At 41.9% G+C, this 17,231-nt stretch overlaps 1 protein-coding gene and 1 non-coding gene across 5 annotated transcripts; both read right to left on the bottom strand.

Annotated features, from left to right (window-relative positions):
• Positions 1-6,394: 6,394 nt before the first annotated feature.
• rerglb (RERG/RAS-like b) lies at positions 6,395-16,891 on the bottom strand. 4 transcript variants are annotated; one of them, XR_008570541.1, is made up of 6 exons: positions 16,508-16,884; positions 14,246-14,302; positions 13,975-14,048; positions 11,960-12,108; positions 8,051-10,495; positions 6,395-6,936 (listed from the first exon to the last, which is right to left on the bottom strand). XR_008570541.1 is itself a non-coding variant. In XM_054777840.1 (5 exons), exons 1-5 carry the CDS (start codon positions 16,557-16,559, stop codon positions 10,207-10,209), a joined length of 621 nt encoding a protein of 206 aa, XP_054633815.1. In that variant the 5' UTR covers positions 16,560-16,884; the 3' UTR covers positions 7,312-10,206. The 4 variants fall into 4 exon arrangements, 2 of the variants coding, with proteins under 2 accessions (XP_054633815.1, XP_054633816.1); XR_008570542.1 differs by having other exon boundaries at positions 8,910-10,495; XM_054777840.1 differs by lacking the exon at positions 6,395-6,936 and having other exon boundaries at positions 7,312-10,495.
• trnaa-cgc (transfer RNA alanine (anticodon CGC)) lies at positions 10,701-10,772 on the bottom strand. Its single transcript has one exon. It is a non-coding gene; the product is annotated as a tRNA-Ala (tRNA).
• Positions 16,892-17,231: the final 340 nt, after the last annotated feature.

Genomic DNA, 17,231 nt, shown 5'->3' with positions numbered 1-17,231 from the left:
ATTCCGACCTGCACAGACCGGTTATGTGTCCATGACGTACAAAAATGAGTCCTGTCCCTTTAAGAAAGTAGTCCTAATCTCAACTCACTATGCGCATAAAAGACACCTTAATCAGGGTAAATGAGATGGAAGAATCTCTCTGAATGTTCTGAACTCCTATTTCCATGCCAGTGTTGCATTGAGCAGACGTGGATGGAGGAGGTGTCATGGTGTGGACGTAGCTCCCATATAGCTGACGTCATGCTGTCCCTCTTTAAACAGCAAACCACCGTAGTTGAGAATGAATCAACAGTAGCTCTGCTGGTTGCAGCCAAGTAGTGCACTACGTCTTGCCCCGGTTGATTCAAGATTAGAAGGAATGTGCATTGCACAGTCACTTGCTGCTAGGCAGAATTCATAGGACAGTGCCCCCGAGCCCAATAAAGACCTAACACAATCAGGGAGATGCACAGTTTGGAAAGAACTACAGTGGTACCTTGGTTTTCATTATAAATTTGATCCAGAAGGTCTGACAAAATGTACGAAAACTGAAGCAATTTTTCCCAGAGGAACAGTAGTGATTGCTGACTTCAAGGCAAGCTAAACTTCCCCTTTAATAATTGGTCAAATATGCATTGTTAAACTTCATTTGTAGGCTTAAAACTGCATTAAAAGTGTGCTAGAATGAGCTAAATTGTTTGAGTATGTTGAGCATTCATTTGCTGATGAGTGAGATTGCTCTCTTCCCTCGGCATCATGGATGCTATGGTAACTCTTCATTGAAGCTCCAGCTTCAGCTCATGGAAACTGTCAGAGTAGACGTGAAATCTCTTCTGGGGTGAATTATTTCACATGTCACAATTCACAATTCTGCAACAATTTTCTCACATACAGCAGTACATTGTAAGTAAACTACATAATCCCAGCATCATTGACTTTTTGTTCTTCGTTGGTTCATTAAATCATATCACCGTTGTGGGAGGACTAGGTTGCCAGTTGGCCCAGCCACTATGGCGTTGTTAAAATCATATTACAGTCCCTCGTTTATTGCGGTTAATTGGTTCCAGACCAGGACGATAAGTGAATTTTCCGCGAAGTAGGATTCATTATTAATAAATGGAATATTTTCCTAGTTATGGCATAGAAAACCTGTTAATGATCTTCTAAATGCGTTTTTTAACATTATTAGAGACCTCTAGACATGAAATAACACCCATACAGTCACCTTTACATTTGTATTACACAAGATAGTAGATATAATTAGAGAAAATACGACTTGTTAGACATACGTAAATAAGATATAATAGACTCACACTTTAGCTGTTGCCTAGTGTTTTTTTCTGTACAGCGTACTTTCTGCAGGGGCTATCAATGTATTGTAATGGCGACTTTAAACAGCTTTACACTCGTATTAATACTGTAAACATAAATAAAGTAAACAAGCCATTTTAGACGTAACTCCTGCTCATGTGTGCCACAGTAAATGTGTTCCTTAGGGGACCTCAGTGGCGGGCAAACAGATGTGTAGAGGACAAGAAGTGACGTTGGAGGGTCAGAGTTGAGTTTTAGCTTGCCGAGGGTTATGGACCCAACAGTAGCTTGTGTTATTATTATGATTACTATGTTATTATTATTGTGCCTGTTGTGAGATAAGTTAAACCTGCAATTAATGCCTGTTCTGATGCTTGTCTCACCGAACAATCACTGACACTTAGAAGCCAATGTAGAATACTACATTCACAATTACAATGCTTCTTCTGCCTTGTATTTGTATTTTAGTTAATTTCGCCATTTTTATGCTTGAAAATGCTTAATTTAGGCCAATAATAAGTACAATTTGCTTAAATATGCTTTTTTTTTTTTTACTAATAGGCTGTATTCAACCACGAAACAGTGATCATTTATTAATTCATTCATTTTTGAAAAACCATGATAGAGGGAGGAAGTGATGTTCGAAATACAATGTTGCGAGGGACAACTGTAAATGTATGTCAGACCCCAATGAGCTTCCCCTATTTCAAAGACCAGTAGCCGCCATTGCAGAGGAAATCATGTAAGTCCCATGAATCCATTCGAGACACCCAAAACTATAAACAAAAAATACATTTTATACAGAATTATTATCATTTGACATGCAGAAAAAAATGCAAAATAATTATAAACGATAAATGGATGGAACTTATTGTTGATGCTGACTTCCCGTATAGCCTGGCGAGGGGAAACCAATAGTGTTTCTCACTTTCTTTATCCAGTTGCTGGCACTGGCAACTTTCTTTGGCCCCATGGTGGGTTATTTATAACAGTGAGACAGAAATGCATAGGGTGCTTTGTTGGGGCACTCTATTTCTCAGGATGAAGCACAGGGCAAACGGATTAGTTTATGTGCGTATGTACGTAAACAGATACAGTGTACGAAAACTGAGGTAAAACGTTTGGCAATCAAAAATTTAAGCAAAAAACAGAATCATAAGAAAACTGGGGCACCTGAAAACTCTATATCTTTTATAATATACAATATATTTAAAGAACACTAGGACTTCATTTTCTTCATCCGCTGAGGTCATTGTAAGTAGTTAATATTGAGCACATTATTTGAAATGATTGCTACATTACAAAGATTCTCATATGAGCACAAGTGTCTCTCAGTGGTGCTCATTAGATGCTGCGTCGTAAACAACATGGCCCTCGGATGAGGTCACACTAATTAAGCAGCACCATCGACCCTCCATTGTCTCATTATCCCGCCTCTCATCTGATCGCATGTGAGCCGTCAGCAGACTAATGAATCAGCTGATGAGGTGCAAGCTCTCCTTCTTCATTCACGGCCCACACGGGAGCTAATTAGCTCAATTATTAACGCGCCTAATTAAATAGTTGCTCCCAGTAATCACGCTCACGCTGACAAATGGATGGAGGCTGCATGGATGGCGCTTGTCGTTATTTTGACATGCATCAGCGCCAACGCGGCGGCCCCCGACTTAACATGGCAGCCCGTTCGCAGACACGGGGGCGCCATTAGGCTAATTGCGCTAAGAGCCGTCTGCAGCCAACATTAAAGGTGAGCTGAGGTTAGGGCGCTAATTAGCAGCCGGTGGAAATAGAAAAGCTTTTTGGACATCTGCTCACGCCCTCGTGTCCTCTGTGGGGACAAAGGGCACAGACAAATATAGACCATCTTTAGCCGACACATTACTTGGCACTGAAACATCACTGTGTGTGTGTGTGTGTGTGTGTGTGTGTGTGTGTGTGTGTGCGTAGACAGCTGTTTTTGTCAATGACACAAGCACACTATCAATCAGTGTCATCTTCATGCTCTTTTTTTTCAATCCTGGATTTTCAAGGCCACTTTCATTCATTTTGTACATTCACTGTAGGTCAATGTAATGTATGCTAAACTATCAAGCTACTCAATATTGTGGTTTTGGTGTCACACTCTGACACTGCGTGCCACTTGGTTTATTTTCACACTTATGCCTTAGTTCCGGTTTCCTGCTCTTACTTTGTTACACTTCCTGTGTTGCTCTGTCCTGTCCTCGGTGTGCTTTACGTTTCTCATTACACGCACCTGTTGCTAATTTGATTTATTATTATTTTGTTCAGTTGGTGGCGTGATAGTTTGTCGGAATATTGAATGTGTTTGGTTGGTCCCCGTTTGCCATTCGGCTGTGGTGTGCTTTGCTTTTGTTCTTCTGTTACACGTACCAGCTGCAAGCTTCCTGGTTTCTGCTCTTCGGCTGATAAAAATAGTTTTTAACTGCACTGGGTCGACTCTGCATTTTGAGGTCATCGCCAACAAATCACCATGCTACGACGTGACAATGCAAATTAGCGTAATTTCTAATAATATCTCTTTAACATTGAATTACTCTATTCTTAATTCTTAATATGCCGACGGCCAATAAAAAACGAGCTGAGGGCCGATAATGGTCCCCGGGTCGCACTTTGGACTCCCCGGACCTACAGTAAGTGAATACTGAAAACGTGGAGTTGTTCTCCTTGATTTTGTTCTCCTAAAAACACTGAAAGTGTTGCAAGTAGTACTTATCTTTACATCCATTAAGAACCTAACGCTCTGTCTCAATTGGCGCACTTCAGTACTATCTTCATCTATCTTCTATGCCACTTGTACTCACTCACAGCATGCTGGAGCCTATCCCAGCCGACTTCGGGCGAGAGGCGGGGTTCACCCTGGACTGGTCTCCAGCCAATCGCATATAGACAACCATTCACTCTCACATTCATACCTATGGACAAGTTAGAGTCGGTAGTTAACCTCACCTGCATGTTTTTGGTATGTGGGAGGAAACTGGAGTACCCGGAGAAAACCCACGCACACACGGGGAGAACATGCAAACTCCACACAGAAATGCTCAACAGAGATCTTCCCGATCTCCTGACTATGTGGCCAACATGCTAACCACTAGGCCACCGTGCGGCCCCACTTCAGTACTTACAGTACACTTAGTCTTTCTGGCTATTATGTAGCAGAATGGGAGGGACTACCAAACTAAAGGAAACTGTGCAATCTCTGCCTAATTTAATTTATTTAAAGTAAAAATCAATTTTTTGTTATTATTCGGTATATGAGGAAAAAAACTGGCAGATATTTTGTCAGGCGATCCAAATGTTGGCGATAATGCTGTTGTGTGGTTGCAATTCACCATTAAAAAGGAAAGACGAAGAAAACGTGGGTAAATGTTACAATCGTCATTTCCATTAAGTGCGCAATGACAGTCATGGATTTTGTACAGCACTATGCTGTCAAAATCTGAGCACTCACGAACAAAGTACACAGTGTACACGGTATACTTACTGAAGTGTAGTGACGGAAGTACTCTATTTGAGACAAGTAATTCCGCTCATCTATGCTGCTGTGGCTGTTGTTTAGCTGAAGTGTAAATCAGCTGTTTTGCTATGAATGCTATAGGCTTTTTGTTGTGTTGGAAGTGAAATTGGTTATTTAAAAACAGCCCAGGCAGTGTTTCAAATGGAATACTTCCTTCAGTACACTTAGTGCTTTCCCAAATCCGTCACCCTCGCTACATCGTGGTTCGAACATTGCTCCTTCACACTACTGCTTTTTTTTCAAACATTAATTAATAAATGGTTGCTGTTCTGTGTTTGACTATGGTTTATTATTAGTCAAAAACATTTAAAGACAAGTTACCTACTGTATATGTAGTATTCTGGTCACGGGGCATCAGTAATGTTCTCTTAATGGGACATTAACCTCAAATTACATTACCTTCACACTGCATGGAGTCAGCCATGGTATGTTCAATAACGAGTGAAAAAAAGTTATCCTCACATTACGTGTGGAAGTGGTAAATTTTTGACTCCTTACTTTGTCCTTCTTCCCCACTCCATTTGAAACACTTTCTTAAGTTTAGAATAAGCAAATTGGAGAAGCTAACTAGTTAGCTCGGTAGCTTGCTATGCGAGCAGCGGCCGTCTATTATGTCCCTGCAGTGATACCGTACAAAGAATAACAGGAGTGTAAAGGTGACTATAGAGGTGTTATTTCATATCTCCTTGGCTCTAATAATGTTAAAACTTGTATTTAAAATTCAAACAAATTTTCTATGCTCTACGAAAATATTTGGTTTACTAATATTAAATCCAACTTTGCGGTCGGGTCCTGAACCAATTAACCGCGATAAACAAGGGACGACTTGTACTGTCTTTGCACACTTACCGGAAATGACAATGGCAATATTTACCTGCTTCTTCTTCTGTTTGCTACTTTCCACCGGTACGGGTTGCTCCTCAGCGCCATTATTTCAAGTTAGTCCCTCCCCTTCTGCTACGTAGCGAGGATGGCGACTATCGAGGGTGGTAAGTGTCCAGCGGGTGTGCACTCGAGTCACGCGATTTGGACTCTAGTCAGATGTGAGTCACAATTTTAATGACCTTGGACTAGACTTAACAATATCACAACTTGCAACTCAACTTGGACTTTGACATCAATGACTCGAGACTTGAATGGGACTTTTATCTGATGACTTGTAAATACTCACGAATTTCAGTGAATGTGTAAAATGTGTCTCCATTCCAAATATTAAACTAATGTTATTGTTTTGTAATTTCCAGCAAACCAAGAGATTTTGCCACAGAATCTGCCTCATTGAATGCATCTGTTCACGTCCAATCGGGTTTAAGAACAAACAACAAATGTGTGGATTACATTTCTGTGCACCAACTAAATCCTGAATGCTATGTCAGCACTCTTTTTCTGTGCTTTGTCACACTGGCCTTATTTTATTTAGAACATAAAACAATTAAAAATGGATAGTTGCATTGTTAAAATTACTTTTAATTTGGGAAACAGTGCTTACGACGTCTGACTTGACTTGGACTTGCACATCTTTACTTGAGACTCGACTCAAGAGTTGCGATTAAAGACTTGAGACAAAAAGACAACACTGATTTGCTCCTTGGTGTCCAGCACTGCACACTCACCATTGTGAGCATTTTGAATGCAACATCCGCGTACTGACATTGCACTGTATTTGGCCGTACTTCTCAACGTGAACGCGCTTCTGCACTCAAAAGACTCAAAAGTGTAAGTATGTAAAATCACCAATTGAGATACATTTCAGAGTACATATGAATGGATGGTGTCCAACAGAGATGTTCTGTTTTGCGAAGAACACGGAAGAGCTGATGTGGAGAGATCCATTTCTATGGAGATTCACGCCTTTTGGAAGTCATCCAATATTCTGTCAGAGTTTGAGATTGGAGCAATGGAGGATGTGCTCACCAGCTGTGAGATTAAGGGGAACTGATCGATGGCCTTCCTGATTGGCTGGCGCCGCGTCCCGCTACCATCCAATCCCCCTCGGTCGGCGTGCTCGTCCTCAGCGGAGCCAAAACCAATTCTTCCTCTGCACGGGGGCCAAATAAGAGCACTGACCTGAAGCTTCAAGGCCACGCTTGAAGGCTCCGTCTCCATCTTGTCTTGGGGGGGAAAATACCCCCCCGAAGGGTGGAAACATGGAGGGAATCAAATTAAAAACACCAGCACACTTTTTTACAAGCATTACAGAGAAACAAGGCGGAAAAGGGGTGAAGGGGGTTTTAATTTAATGTCTTTTTGATGACATCTTATTTGTGCAGCAGCTTGTCTCAGAAATAACCTGTCAATCAAACAATGTGGGTGGCACTCTGATGTGTTTTTCCTTATTTTCTCTAGGTGGACTTCTATTGGTTTTCTTACTGCTTCCATCAAAATGTTTTTTACTTTATTATATGTGCAGTATTATATTATTTATCTTCTGTTGTTGTTGCTTAATTTGTTGGTATTTAGGTTTCTGTTGTTCTTATTCATTTTCTTGTGTTTTTCTTTCTTTTTTTGGGAGAATGAACAGAACAAGAATTTCATTGCATAGCAGAACTACCTGCTTTATTGTGTATATGACAATAAAACTCTTGAATCTTGAATGTATATTTAATATTGATTTCATATCGAATCTCGTTTAAAAATACATTTCCACCAGTTCCAGAGTCCAATTTAAGGACCTTACAGAGTAAATAAATATTGTAACGAACTGCTGTTGTTGTGTTGGTGATGTTCTGGATTCTGATGTTCATGAACGCTCCTTGCTGTTAATGTTATGGGTGGATTAGGTGGAAGTTGAGGTTTGCAATAAAACTTTAAGAATGGCAAATCGCTACAGTATGTTATGTGACTATAACATTCTCAAATACAAACAAAATGTAGTGTTATAATAAGAGAATAACTAAATTGAGAATAACTAAAATACACAATACGATGGTTTTTTTGCAACACAGTTTCAAGCAAGGGCATACGCAGTAACACAGGTGTCTACAAATGTATCTGATTTTACCCTTTGAGGCCACCATACTTCCTTGTCCACAGCACTCTCTTTTAATTTAAGTGTTGAGGTTTTCCACAGTTGAGAGGGCAAGTAAATGTTTTAGGTCATATATAATTACAACATTTTCTTTTAAAATTGAAACAATTTCATTCAGGAAAAAACGTTTGCAGCCGGGCATGATAGACTTCACGTGACCAGATCAAACTGATCTCAGAACAGCTAACGTGACATACCCAAAATCCTGTGCGGCATCATCCTGCATCCGTGCTTGTACAGGCTTAAGACGCCAGAAAGCGCCCCTGCACACACATTCGACATAATTTCTGAACTGCAGGAAGAACAAGCTGCTTTACTGTTGGGTCTTTTTAAAGTAAGTCTTTGCAATCAGCACATAGCTAACAAAAAGTGTCAAACAAACAATTGTGACCATAGCGACACCTACTGTTCATGTAAGGTATTACACTGGCACTAAATGGACCTTTCTGAGGTGTAAACTACAAAACTATTGATTACTAATTTTTACAGTAGCCACTGTGTTATTGATTGATTGACTAAGTGTCGTCAGAATGTTTAAGTCAGCTTATCTATGTCAGCATGGCTGCCATCTAGTGGCCACACTCGTTACATACAGAGCAGTTGCTTATAGGAATCCATGGTAGTTTGTGTGCAGTCACATTATTGTGTGGTTCGCATTTAAAATTGGCATTTTCACACAGGAAAGGCGCTCCCCTCGCTACTCAGTGTGAATTTTAGCTTTACTGCTATACCAAACATTTACTAAACTACTTAGCTTTTTTTTACTGTTTATTTTTTTAAATACGCTGAGGACCAGTAAAACACAAGATACTTGCCGAAAACGCAATATATGTACCGTACTGTACCGAAAAATCACATTACGAATACATGTACTGGAATTCAACCCGGATGACTTAGGTAATGTGTATAATGTAACTTTGTTTACATGAATTACAAGCCCCTGTGTGCTCTCCACCAAGGGAGTATCCTGCGAAAGTGTCTCAACAAACCCGGGCTTTGATGCAGCTCAACAAAACTTAAGTTCTCCAAACAAAGTTAAACGATACTGCAACTTACATTGTCGAGTCCTGTTCTCGGCTTTGTGCTCAGTGCACGTTCACATAAAATGGGCCGTTTGACGTCATATCATCCGATTTCCGTGCAAAACCAAAGTGATCCCAGCCAGTGTATTTTACACAACATGAGCAAGTAATAATTATGGCGCCTTATGAGGAGTTGGAAAAGATTATTTTCCAATAGAGCGAGGAAGGAACGCTGGCAGAATGATGCTGAGCATGTAAACTAGCAAGTTCACACTGATTATTATACTAACCACCTACTCGTCTAGCCATTCAGCAACGCTCAATATTGTGCAACTTTGGCATATTAACACTTATCCATTTAAAACATAAATAAATTGGAGCAACAACTGTCTTTTTTCGTCTTTGAAAGATGTCTATATTGTACTGCTCTGAATTATAAAACGCTGTACCTCATTGTGACCACTCGGTGACACTGTTGACGTGTTCATGACGACCTTTTTCCTTTGTGACAATTTTTTCCTTTTTGTTAGAATAAAGAAGTGTTTGGCTGCAGTTGATTGATGGCTCAGAGTGCTTATTCCTCCAGCAAATATTCTATTATTCTATTATTATTAAGAAGCCTAAGAGGCTGAGTACTCATGCAGGGACTGCTGGGACATATACGTTTGCAAACACTGGCCGAGTTAATATTTCATATTGCATTTTATTCCTGATGCACGGCTCAAAAAGTGACCAAATGTAGTGTATTTCCTGGGCTGAAAATTTATATCTCTTATATAGATTTTCAGCATGAAATGCTAGCAGATCAGTATAATCTAAAAGTAGCCACTCTCGTCGTCGCGCTGCGCAAATTATTCTTGCTCCCATGTCCACCGGGTTCTCAATAAATGGTGACGCCATCCCCGAATGAGTTACACAGTGAAACAGCGGCGCTTTCATAGCCGATTTTAAGATGATAGTCTGTACAGGTTATGAGTTTAGCCAAAGTTGCCATGGTGATATACTGTAGCTGCGTTAAAAGAGAGCTATCTGGCAAGCCCGGCTTTAAACACTCGAACACACCGTTCTAACCCAATAAACTCGCTTTGCAGCATACCCCCCAGGTGTTCAACATTAATATCAATGAAAAAGCATTAAATGTTATATATGGTGAATCACACCGCTCTTCAATCCTTCGCCTTTACTGCACAAAGATGGCTTTGTGTGTCCTGCATTGTTTGTATAGGAAGTCAAAATATGTTCAGTTCCATGAAGGCTTTCCTTGGCTTTATTCACCTCCTGGTTCGTGCTCCCTTTTTTTAAAAAATGCCTAAACTTGAGTTTGTGATCCATCACACGGACTTCCTCCTCTTTCCAAACATGTTGTTGATGAGCTTGGCCATTGACTTGGAGCCACTGTAGCGACGGCGGTCGGCGCGGTACTTCAGGTGCTCCATCACCTGGCGGATGAGCTGCGTGAACAGGCCGGTGATGTCCTGGTAGCTTTCGGCCGCCGACACCTCCTGGAAGTGGCAGCCATTGTCCTGGGCCAGGCGGCGACCCTCGTCCTCGCACACCTGCCGGGCGTGACACAGGTCCTGCTTGTTGCCCAGCAGACACACGGGAACACACAACGGCTCCCTGAAAAAGACAGCGTTAGGTGTATTGGTTAGCGTAAGCATTGGTGTGGAGGGAGACGTTTGACAACATCGTGAGGATCGTTTCTTTTTATCTACTGTACATGTTTATGAGAACATGGCCCAAGATGCTAATATTTACATAAGCTGGCCCTTTACGTTCATGAATACATATAGGCTCCAAAGTGATCTGGAGGGATTTCACTAAATGGAGATGCTGGGGATTGAACCCAGGACCTCATACATGCGAAGCATATGCTCTACCACTGAGCTACATCCCCACTTTCAGAGTAAAGGAACAGTATGCAACTGTTTCCCTGGCTGCCTAGAAGGACGCAACATATACTGTAAATGTTCTGCAAGCATACCACCCTCTTCCTGCTTTGTAAAAGTAAAGTACACCCAGCGCAACACACGCATGCACATTGGTTGCTAATGATAGTGGTTTAGCAAAGTTTAGCTTCTAACGATAGCTCATTGAATGTAGAATGTAAGAACAACATAAATGTAAATTGTGGCTTTTGTGTGTGTGTTTAAGCAGTAGGACATGTACGTGTATACCAACAGCCATGATCGCCAGTTATTTTATTCAGGCCGAACGGAACCTTACAACAATTTTTATGCACTTTATTTGGTCATTCTTAAAAATCTAAAAACAATTTTGTACAATCTGATCATTTAAAGAATGATAGGTAACATACGCTAGCCGGTGGTGGTGTTTTGGTTGAAATAAATAATTTGAAGCGATTTGCATTCAGTCCATTAAATATTGGGCCTGTTTATGTGTTTTCCTGTACAGTGGGCTGTTTTTCACCAGAGCTTCATGCACATCATGAATCAGTCGGCTGGGAATCCGAGCATTCCATCCAGCTGTCACGGCATGAGGATCCATGTGCACCTTCAAAGAAAGTAGGATGTTGCTTCCCCGTTTGTGCCACGTGAAGTTCCTCCTGGCTTATCTCCACACAATTTATAGCCGCGAGCGTGCATGCTTGGGTTTGTTATTGTACAAAACCATCGTATGGAGGTGAAGAATAGCACAGGATCGGTCAAAAGTTTGGACGTGCTTTTTCATGCTGTTGAATGAGAAGGTGCGCACACTTTTTACTTCCCAGTGTTTCCCCGACCGACCATTATGATAGGGGGGGTTTGGAGTCTTTCTACAGCCTTCTATTATGAAGGTTTGTGAAATGTAACTGCGGAGGAGCGATTGCATCGCAGTCGGCTATGCTGCGCAAGTGCATGTAAACTTGTGTTTGTATCGGTGGATCAGTTATCAGTCCAGACACACACAGATGCACCAAATGTAACTGTCGAGGCACGATCACATACATAACAGTCGGCGATGCTGCGTGCGTGCATGTGTACTTAGGGGAAACACTGCCTCCTGGAGTAAGGCTCTACCTAGCCCGAAGACAGGCATAACAGTACTTTGAAATATTCCCAGTGTGAGTGTGGAGCGTCTCACCCTTTGCAGTGGTTCACGCGGGCCTCGCCAATCTGCCGCAGGATGTTCTTGGCGTTGATGAAGGACGTGCGGTCGCTGATGTTGTAGACCACCACAAAGCCATCTGCCCACTCCACGGGCTCCTTCAGGATGCAACTGGCCTCCGAGCTCTGACAGGGAGAGCAAACGCAGTGTTTGATCATCCTGACACGTTGACACTCTATTGTTGCTTTACGTCACTCCCATGTCAGCCAGGAAGTAGTGACATACACACACGGTGTACTTGTTCCTGAGTGTGCCAATGCTCACAGTGTAGTGCTTTCACCAAGTCCATTACAGTCATGATGCACTTACTCCATTGACATATCACAATATTACCAATATTACCCCCTTCTTCTTCTTCTTTTCCTTATTCATCTCCTTCTTTTTCTTCTGCTCCCCCTTTAGCTTTGCTTGTCCTGCTTTTCTTCTCCTCCTTCACCTTCTTCTTCTCCTTTTCTTGTTCTTTGCCTTCTTTTTCTTCTTTACCTTCTTTCTTCTTCTCTTCTTCCACTCCTTGTCCTTCTTCCTCTTCTCGTTTTGCTTTCTTGTGCTTGTGCTTCTTCATCTCCTCCTCCTTCCTCTCCGTCTTCATCTTCTTCTCCTTTGTTTTCTTTGTCTTCTCCTTCTTTGCGTCTCCTCCTTCTTTTTCTTCCCCTTCTCCTTTTCATTCGTGTTCGTCTTCTTCATCTCGTCCTTCTTCTCCTTTTCCTTCTCCTTCTCCTCCATCTTCTTCTTTTCTTCATTTTCTTCTTCTCCTTTTTTCCTTCCTCTGCTTCTTCTTGTCTTCCTTCCTTATCTCCATCTCCATTTTCTTCTCCTTCTTTTTATTTGCCTTCTTCTCCTCCTCCCTTTTCTCCTTCTTTGTCCTCTTCATCTCCTCCTTCTTGTTCTCCTTTTCCTTCTTCTTCTCCTTCCCCTTCTTCCCCCTTTTTCTTCTCCTTTTTCCTTCTCCCTCTTCTCCTTATTCTTCTTCTCTCCTTTTTAATGGTGAATTGCAACCACTCAGTGGAGCATTATCGCCAACGTTTGGATCGTCTGGCGTATCGGCCAGCTTCCCCCCCCCCCGCTTCTTGATTGTACAATAATTAAAGCTGAATTTGTTATGACTTTTTCTGACTTGCGTGTATCCCCTACCGCAAATGAAGCTGCGATTACTCCGTCGCTTTTTGTTTGGTAATCCTATAAAACTCTTGAATCTTGAATCTTCTTCTGCTACGTAGCCAAGATGGCAACTATTGAGGACGGTAAGTATCCATCACTGTGCACTCACCATTTTGAGTGCAACATCCGGGTACTGACAGTGTACTGCATTTTTCCCTACTGCTCAGTGTAAGAAGTAGTAAGTGGAAGTACAGAAGTGCACCAGTTGGGACGCAGCAACCGTTTGTGCAACCTTGAAGGAAGGTCACGCCTGAGCCCTCGACCAGCAAATTAGAAGGACTGCAAAATTCCTCTGTCTCTATTGACTTGATAAGTGGACAATGTCTTTTTCAGCACAGCCTCAGGCCATTCAGTAATACACTGTGATTTCCAAAAATATATAGCGCATATACTGTATATATATATACATAGTTTTGTCTTCAAACAGGCTGCTCCTTGCCTCGGGACACTCACGTGAACAGCTTCAGATTCCCGACTTGATGAGGCTGGCGCACGTGTGTTCGTGTGGATGGATGCGGTCCATCCCAGGTCCACAGCCAGCAGGATCTGCACTGAAGTTGGAAGCACTTTGGAACTTTTAGCTTTTCTCGTTGGAAAACGTCCTGGGTCTCGTCCACTTGGCAGGTCTTTGCCCACATTTGTGGACATTTCACAAAATTAGCCCTACTTGAGGCTTGGCGTCCAACTGCAGGACAATCACCAGGGTGTAACCGTGCGATATTCTATTTCATGATGAAAATGCATCAGTCTCATCAGATGGAATGTTGCTGCTGTGTCTCTGGTCCATGTGAGGACGTACAAGGACAATGACGCGTTTCTGAGACGTGTTGTACCTGTGAGCATGGGTCAAACACCTCCAGATTCAGCTGTCTGCCGTCGATCGACAGCCTCTTTCGATACAGCGAACCTTTAGCGGCACAAACAAAAAATACCCAATATAGTAGAATGATGTCAGTTTCATATATCACAGCATATCACAGCAATACATGCACATTGCACCCTAGTGGCTGTGATTATTTGTGTTTCTATCGGGAAACATTGGAGATTAACACGGTAGTCCTTCAAGCCCATATAAGGGCATGTAAACAATGACAGGAAACTCACTGGTGTTGGAGGCATATTCTCCAATGAAGCGTCTGGTCAGGAAGCGCACGAGGACAGCTGGACAAATTGGAAAATGACAAAATGAAGCATGGCATCATTGCAGGTGCAGGCAGTGTGACCAGGGAGGTTTTGGTGGGCTGGGGTGGGGGGGTGCTCGTGCGAGTAATGAATGTGCAGACGATGCCAGCAGTCGCTGCAAGTGTGCGGGTGAAACCGAAGCCTCACATGGAAGAGGCGGCGGGACATTGCTGGAAGGCCCGTGAGCATTTTTTGGCAAGCCGATGGGATTTATTTCCACTTTACTTCTGGGCCAACTTTTCAACTGCAGACAATCACTTTCTATTAACCACTCAAGTGCTGAAGTCTGCTTGTGGCACGGGTCTTGCATTGTCCTCTGCGGGGGCTAATGTGGGCCGATACAAACATTCTGCATGTACAAAGATAATAATGCTGTCTTTTGATTGACACTGTCAGAGAGCTACTCATTTAACACAATGGTTCTCAATTATTCGTTCTCATACCCCCCCTTGGGGAGAGAATTTTTTTCTGACTTTGAGACGTGCAATGTGGCAGACCCGTGGCAGTCGGGCAGTGTTTCAATGTGGCAGTCGCTTGTTGAGCCGTGGGAATGTTTGCATGAAAGTACGATGTGCTTATTATGACACCATCTAAATCACTAATGCTAATTGCATATAAGGGATTTCCAATGTAAATTAGCATGGAGCTAGCGAATTTGTTTGTATTTTGTTTTCGTTAAATGTCACAGAGAAATGACTTGTGTCTTACGGAAGTCATAATTGACATGCTTTGTTTCTGCATGTTCAGTTTTCAAAGTAAAGGCTGTGAAATGGAACTCAACTGGAGTCCGCTGACCGAGCAAGTAGAGACCAAACGTTAACGGGGCACAGCAAAGTCCCCGTGAAAGTCCCCGTGTGCCACACTATTTAAGAAGCACTGTTTTAATATGAACGTGCTTAAGTTTATGTTCACAATGAGCCGCCGGCCACTGAAAATGAAGTTGCGGGCCACAAATGCTCCCGAGTTGTACTTTGGACACCAGTGACTTAAATATTGAAAGATGGAGTATTTGGTTATTATAACCAAAAAGGCCCCAAACTGCACTGATTATCTAACTTAGAAGTACAGTGGAACCTTGGTTTTTGTTATTAATTACAGTGGAACCTGGAGTAGTATCCGGTCCAGTTAGCATGTTTTGGTTAACGTTGAACATTTCTGCCACAATTTTGCCTCGGTTTGCGTTCATTATCCGATTAGCGTACAGTATGGTGCGCGTCTTGTCGTGTTTGTTAATACACTGCGTGAGTCCGACTGTGTTCTTTATTTTTTAATCGCAAAACATCCTTCCTTGTTAGCATCCTATTAGCTAGCTAAACAAAATGGCAACCGGATCCGGAAGTTAGGTCGCCCATCTATGATGTCATCAGTGTTTGACTCTCAAAAATGTTAACACAAAATACGGTTTTATAGTTTGACAATAATAACTTTACCTGAATGAAACAGATTGTAAATGTACAATAGTTCCAAAAGGTCCAACGAAAACAAAAGCATTTTTCTCCATTGGAAATAATGTAAATCCATCAATTTGTTCCAGAAATATAAACAAAAAAATACATTTTATGGAGAATAATTATAGTTTTACATACAGAAAACAATGGGAAATAATTATAAAAGATGAATGAATATTTAACATCATTTTTATCATTATTAAAGACTCATGTTGGCAAAGACGGCAAGGGTGTGTTCTTTTTTTAATTCAATAGTGTTTGTCGTGTTCTTGATCAAATTGCTGGCAATCGCAGCTATTTTTGCCCCCATGGTGGATTATTTAGCAATTGCACTCAATAGAAAATGCACGGACAGTGAATCAGCAACACGTAGTGTGCTTTGTTTGGTCATCAGATTCCGTGGAATGATACATTACAGGGCAAACTGGTGTGTTGCGTGCAAAATTGTGCAAAAACCGAGACAGTGCACAACATTTTTTGCCGAAAACCAAATCATACAAAAACTGGGGCTTTTAAAATCAAGGTTTTTCTTTATGTTGGTACTGATTTGTTATAATATCTACATTCGGCACTAAATTTGGTTCTTTTAGACAGAGTATGTCTGGTGGTTACATTGTGGGTGTGGATTTGTAGTTTATCATGCACCACAATAGTAGTGATAATAATCATGATATAAATACTGTATGTGTATGAGAGACACCCGTGAGTAGAGTTTAGGGAATGAAAAATATCTAACCTGACTTTCCAGCTCCTGGACTTCCCAGCAGAGCCAACTTGATGTCGTTCATGATTTTGTTTCCTGGATTCCTGTCTTTCCTGTCCCTCTTCTTCTTCTTCTTCTTCTTCTTCTCTTTCTTCAGAGCACTGTTCTTCCACGTTTTAAAGAAGCAGGAGGATGGAAAACAAGCCCTCCCTTCTCTGCTCTGTTTCTGACTTGATAAACCAAGTGCTGTTTCTCTGTGGAACAGCCCTTCCTTCTCTCTCGCTCCCCTCTTTTTCTCCTCCTCCTGTCTCCTCCCTGGAGAAGTCTTTCATGTCTTTGTGCCTGTGCTAACGCTCAACTACATTAAATGTGAACACGCCATGTCAGTCATTTGTGAAAGGCAGCAACAGCTAGTGAGAAAGTCCACTTCATTGCCTGTTTGCGTTGTGCTGAATGGGCCAGATAAGCATCAGTTACAGGAATAACAGGGATCTAGACGTGGGATCTGATTAGAGGACCTGAGGATGAGCAGCGGAGGAAAGGAGAGCGAGATGCAGCAACAGGCAACTTCATCTCCTGTTTGTGCAGTGCTGATTTACAGTAAATCAACATTAAGGCATTAATCAGCATTAATCCTCCCCTGCAAGCCTTCTTGTGTAGCGTGACGTGTACCCCAACAATCTAACGGACCGTAAAACCTGTGATTGGTCGGCTTTTTTACATTATTTCCTGTGTGTATATGACTTCTTCTGACGGT

The sequence above is a fragment of the Dunckerocampus dactyliophorus genome, chromosome 5, assembly GCF_027744805.1.
Source record: "Dunckerocampus dactyliophorus isolate RoL2022-P2 chromosome 5, RoL_Ddac_1.1, whole genome shotgun sequence".
NCBI classification, from domain to species: domain Eukaryota; kingdom Metazoa; phylum Chordata; class Actinopteri; order Syngnathiformes; family Syngnathidae; genus Dunckerocampus; species Dunckerocampus dactyliophorus.
The sequence above is the reverse complement of the archived record's forward strand: the minus strand, read 5'-3'. Positions and strand labels throughout refer to the sequence as shown.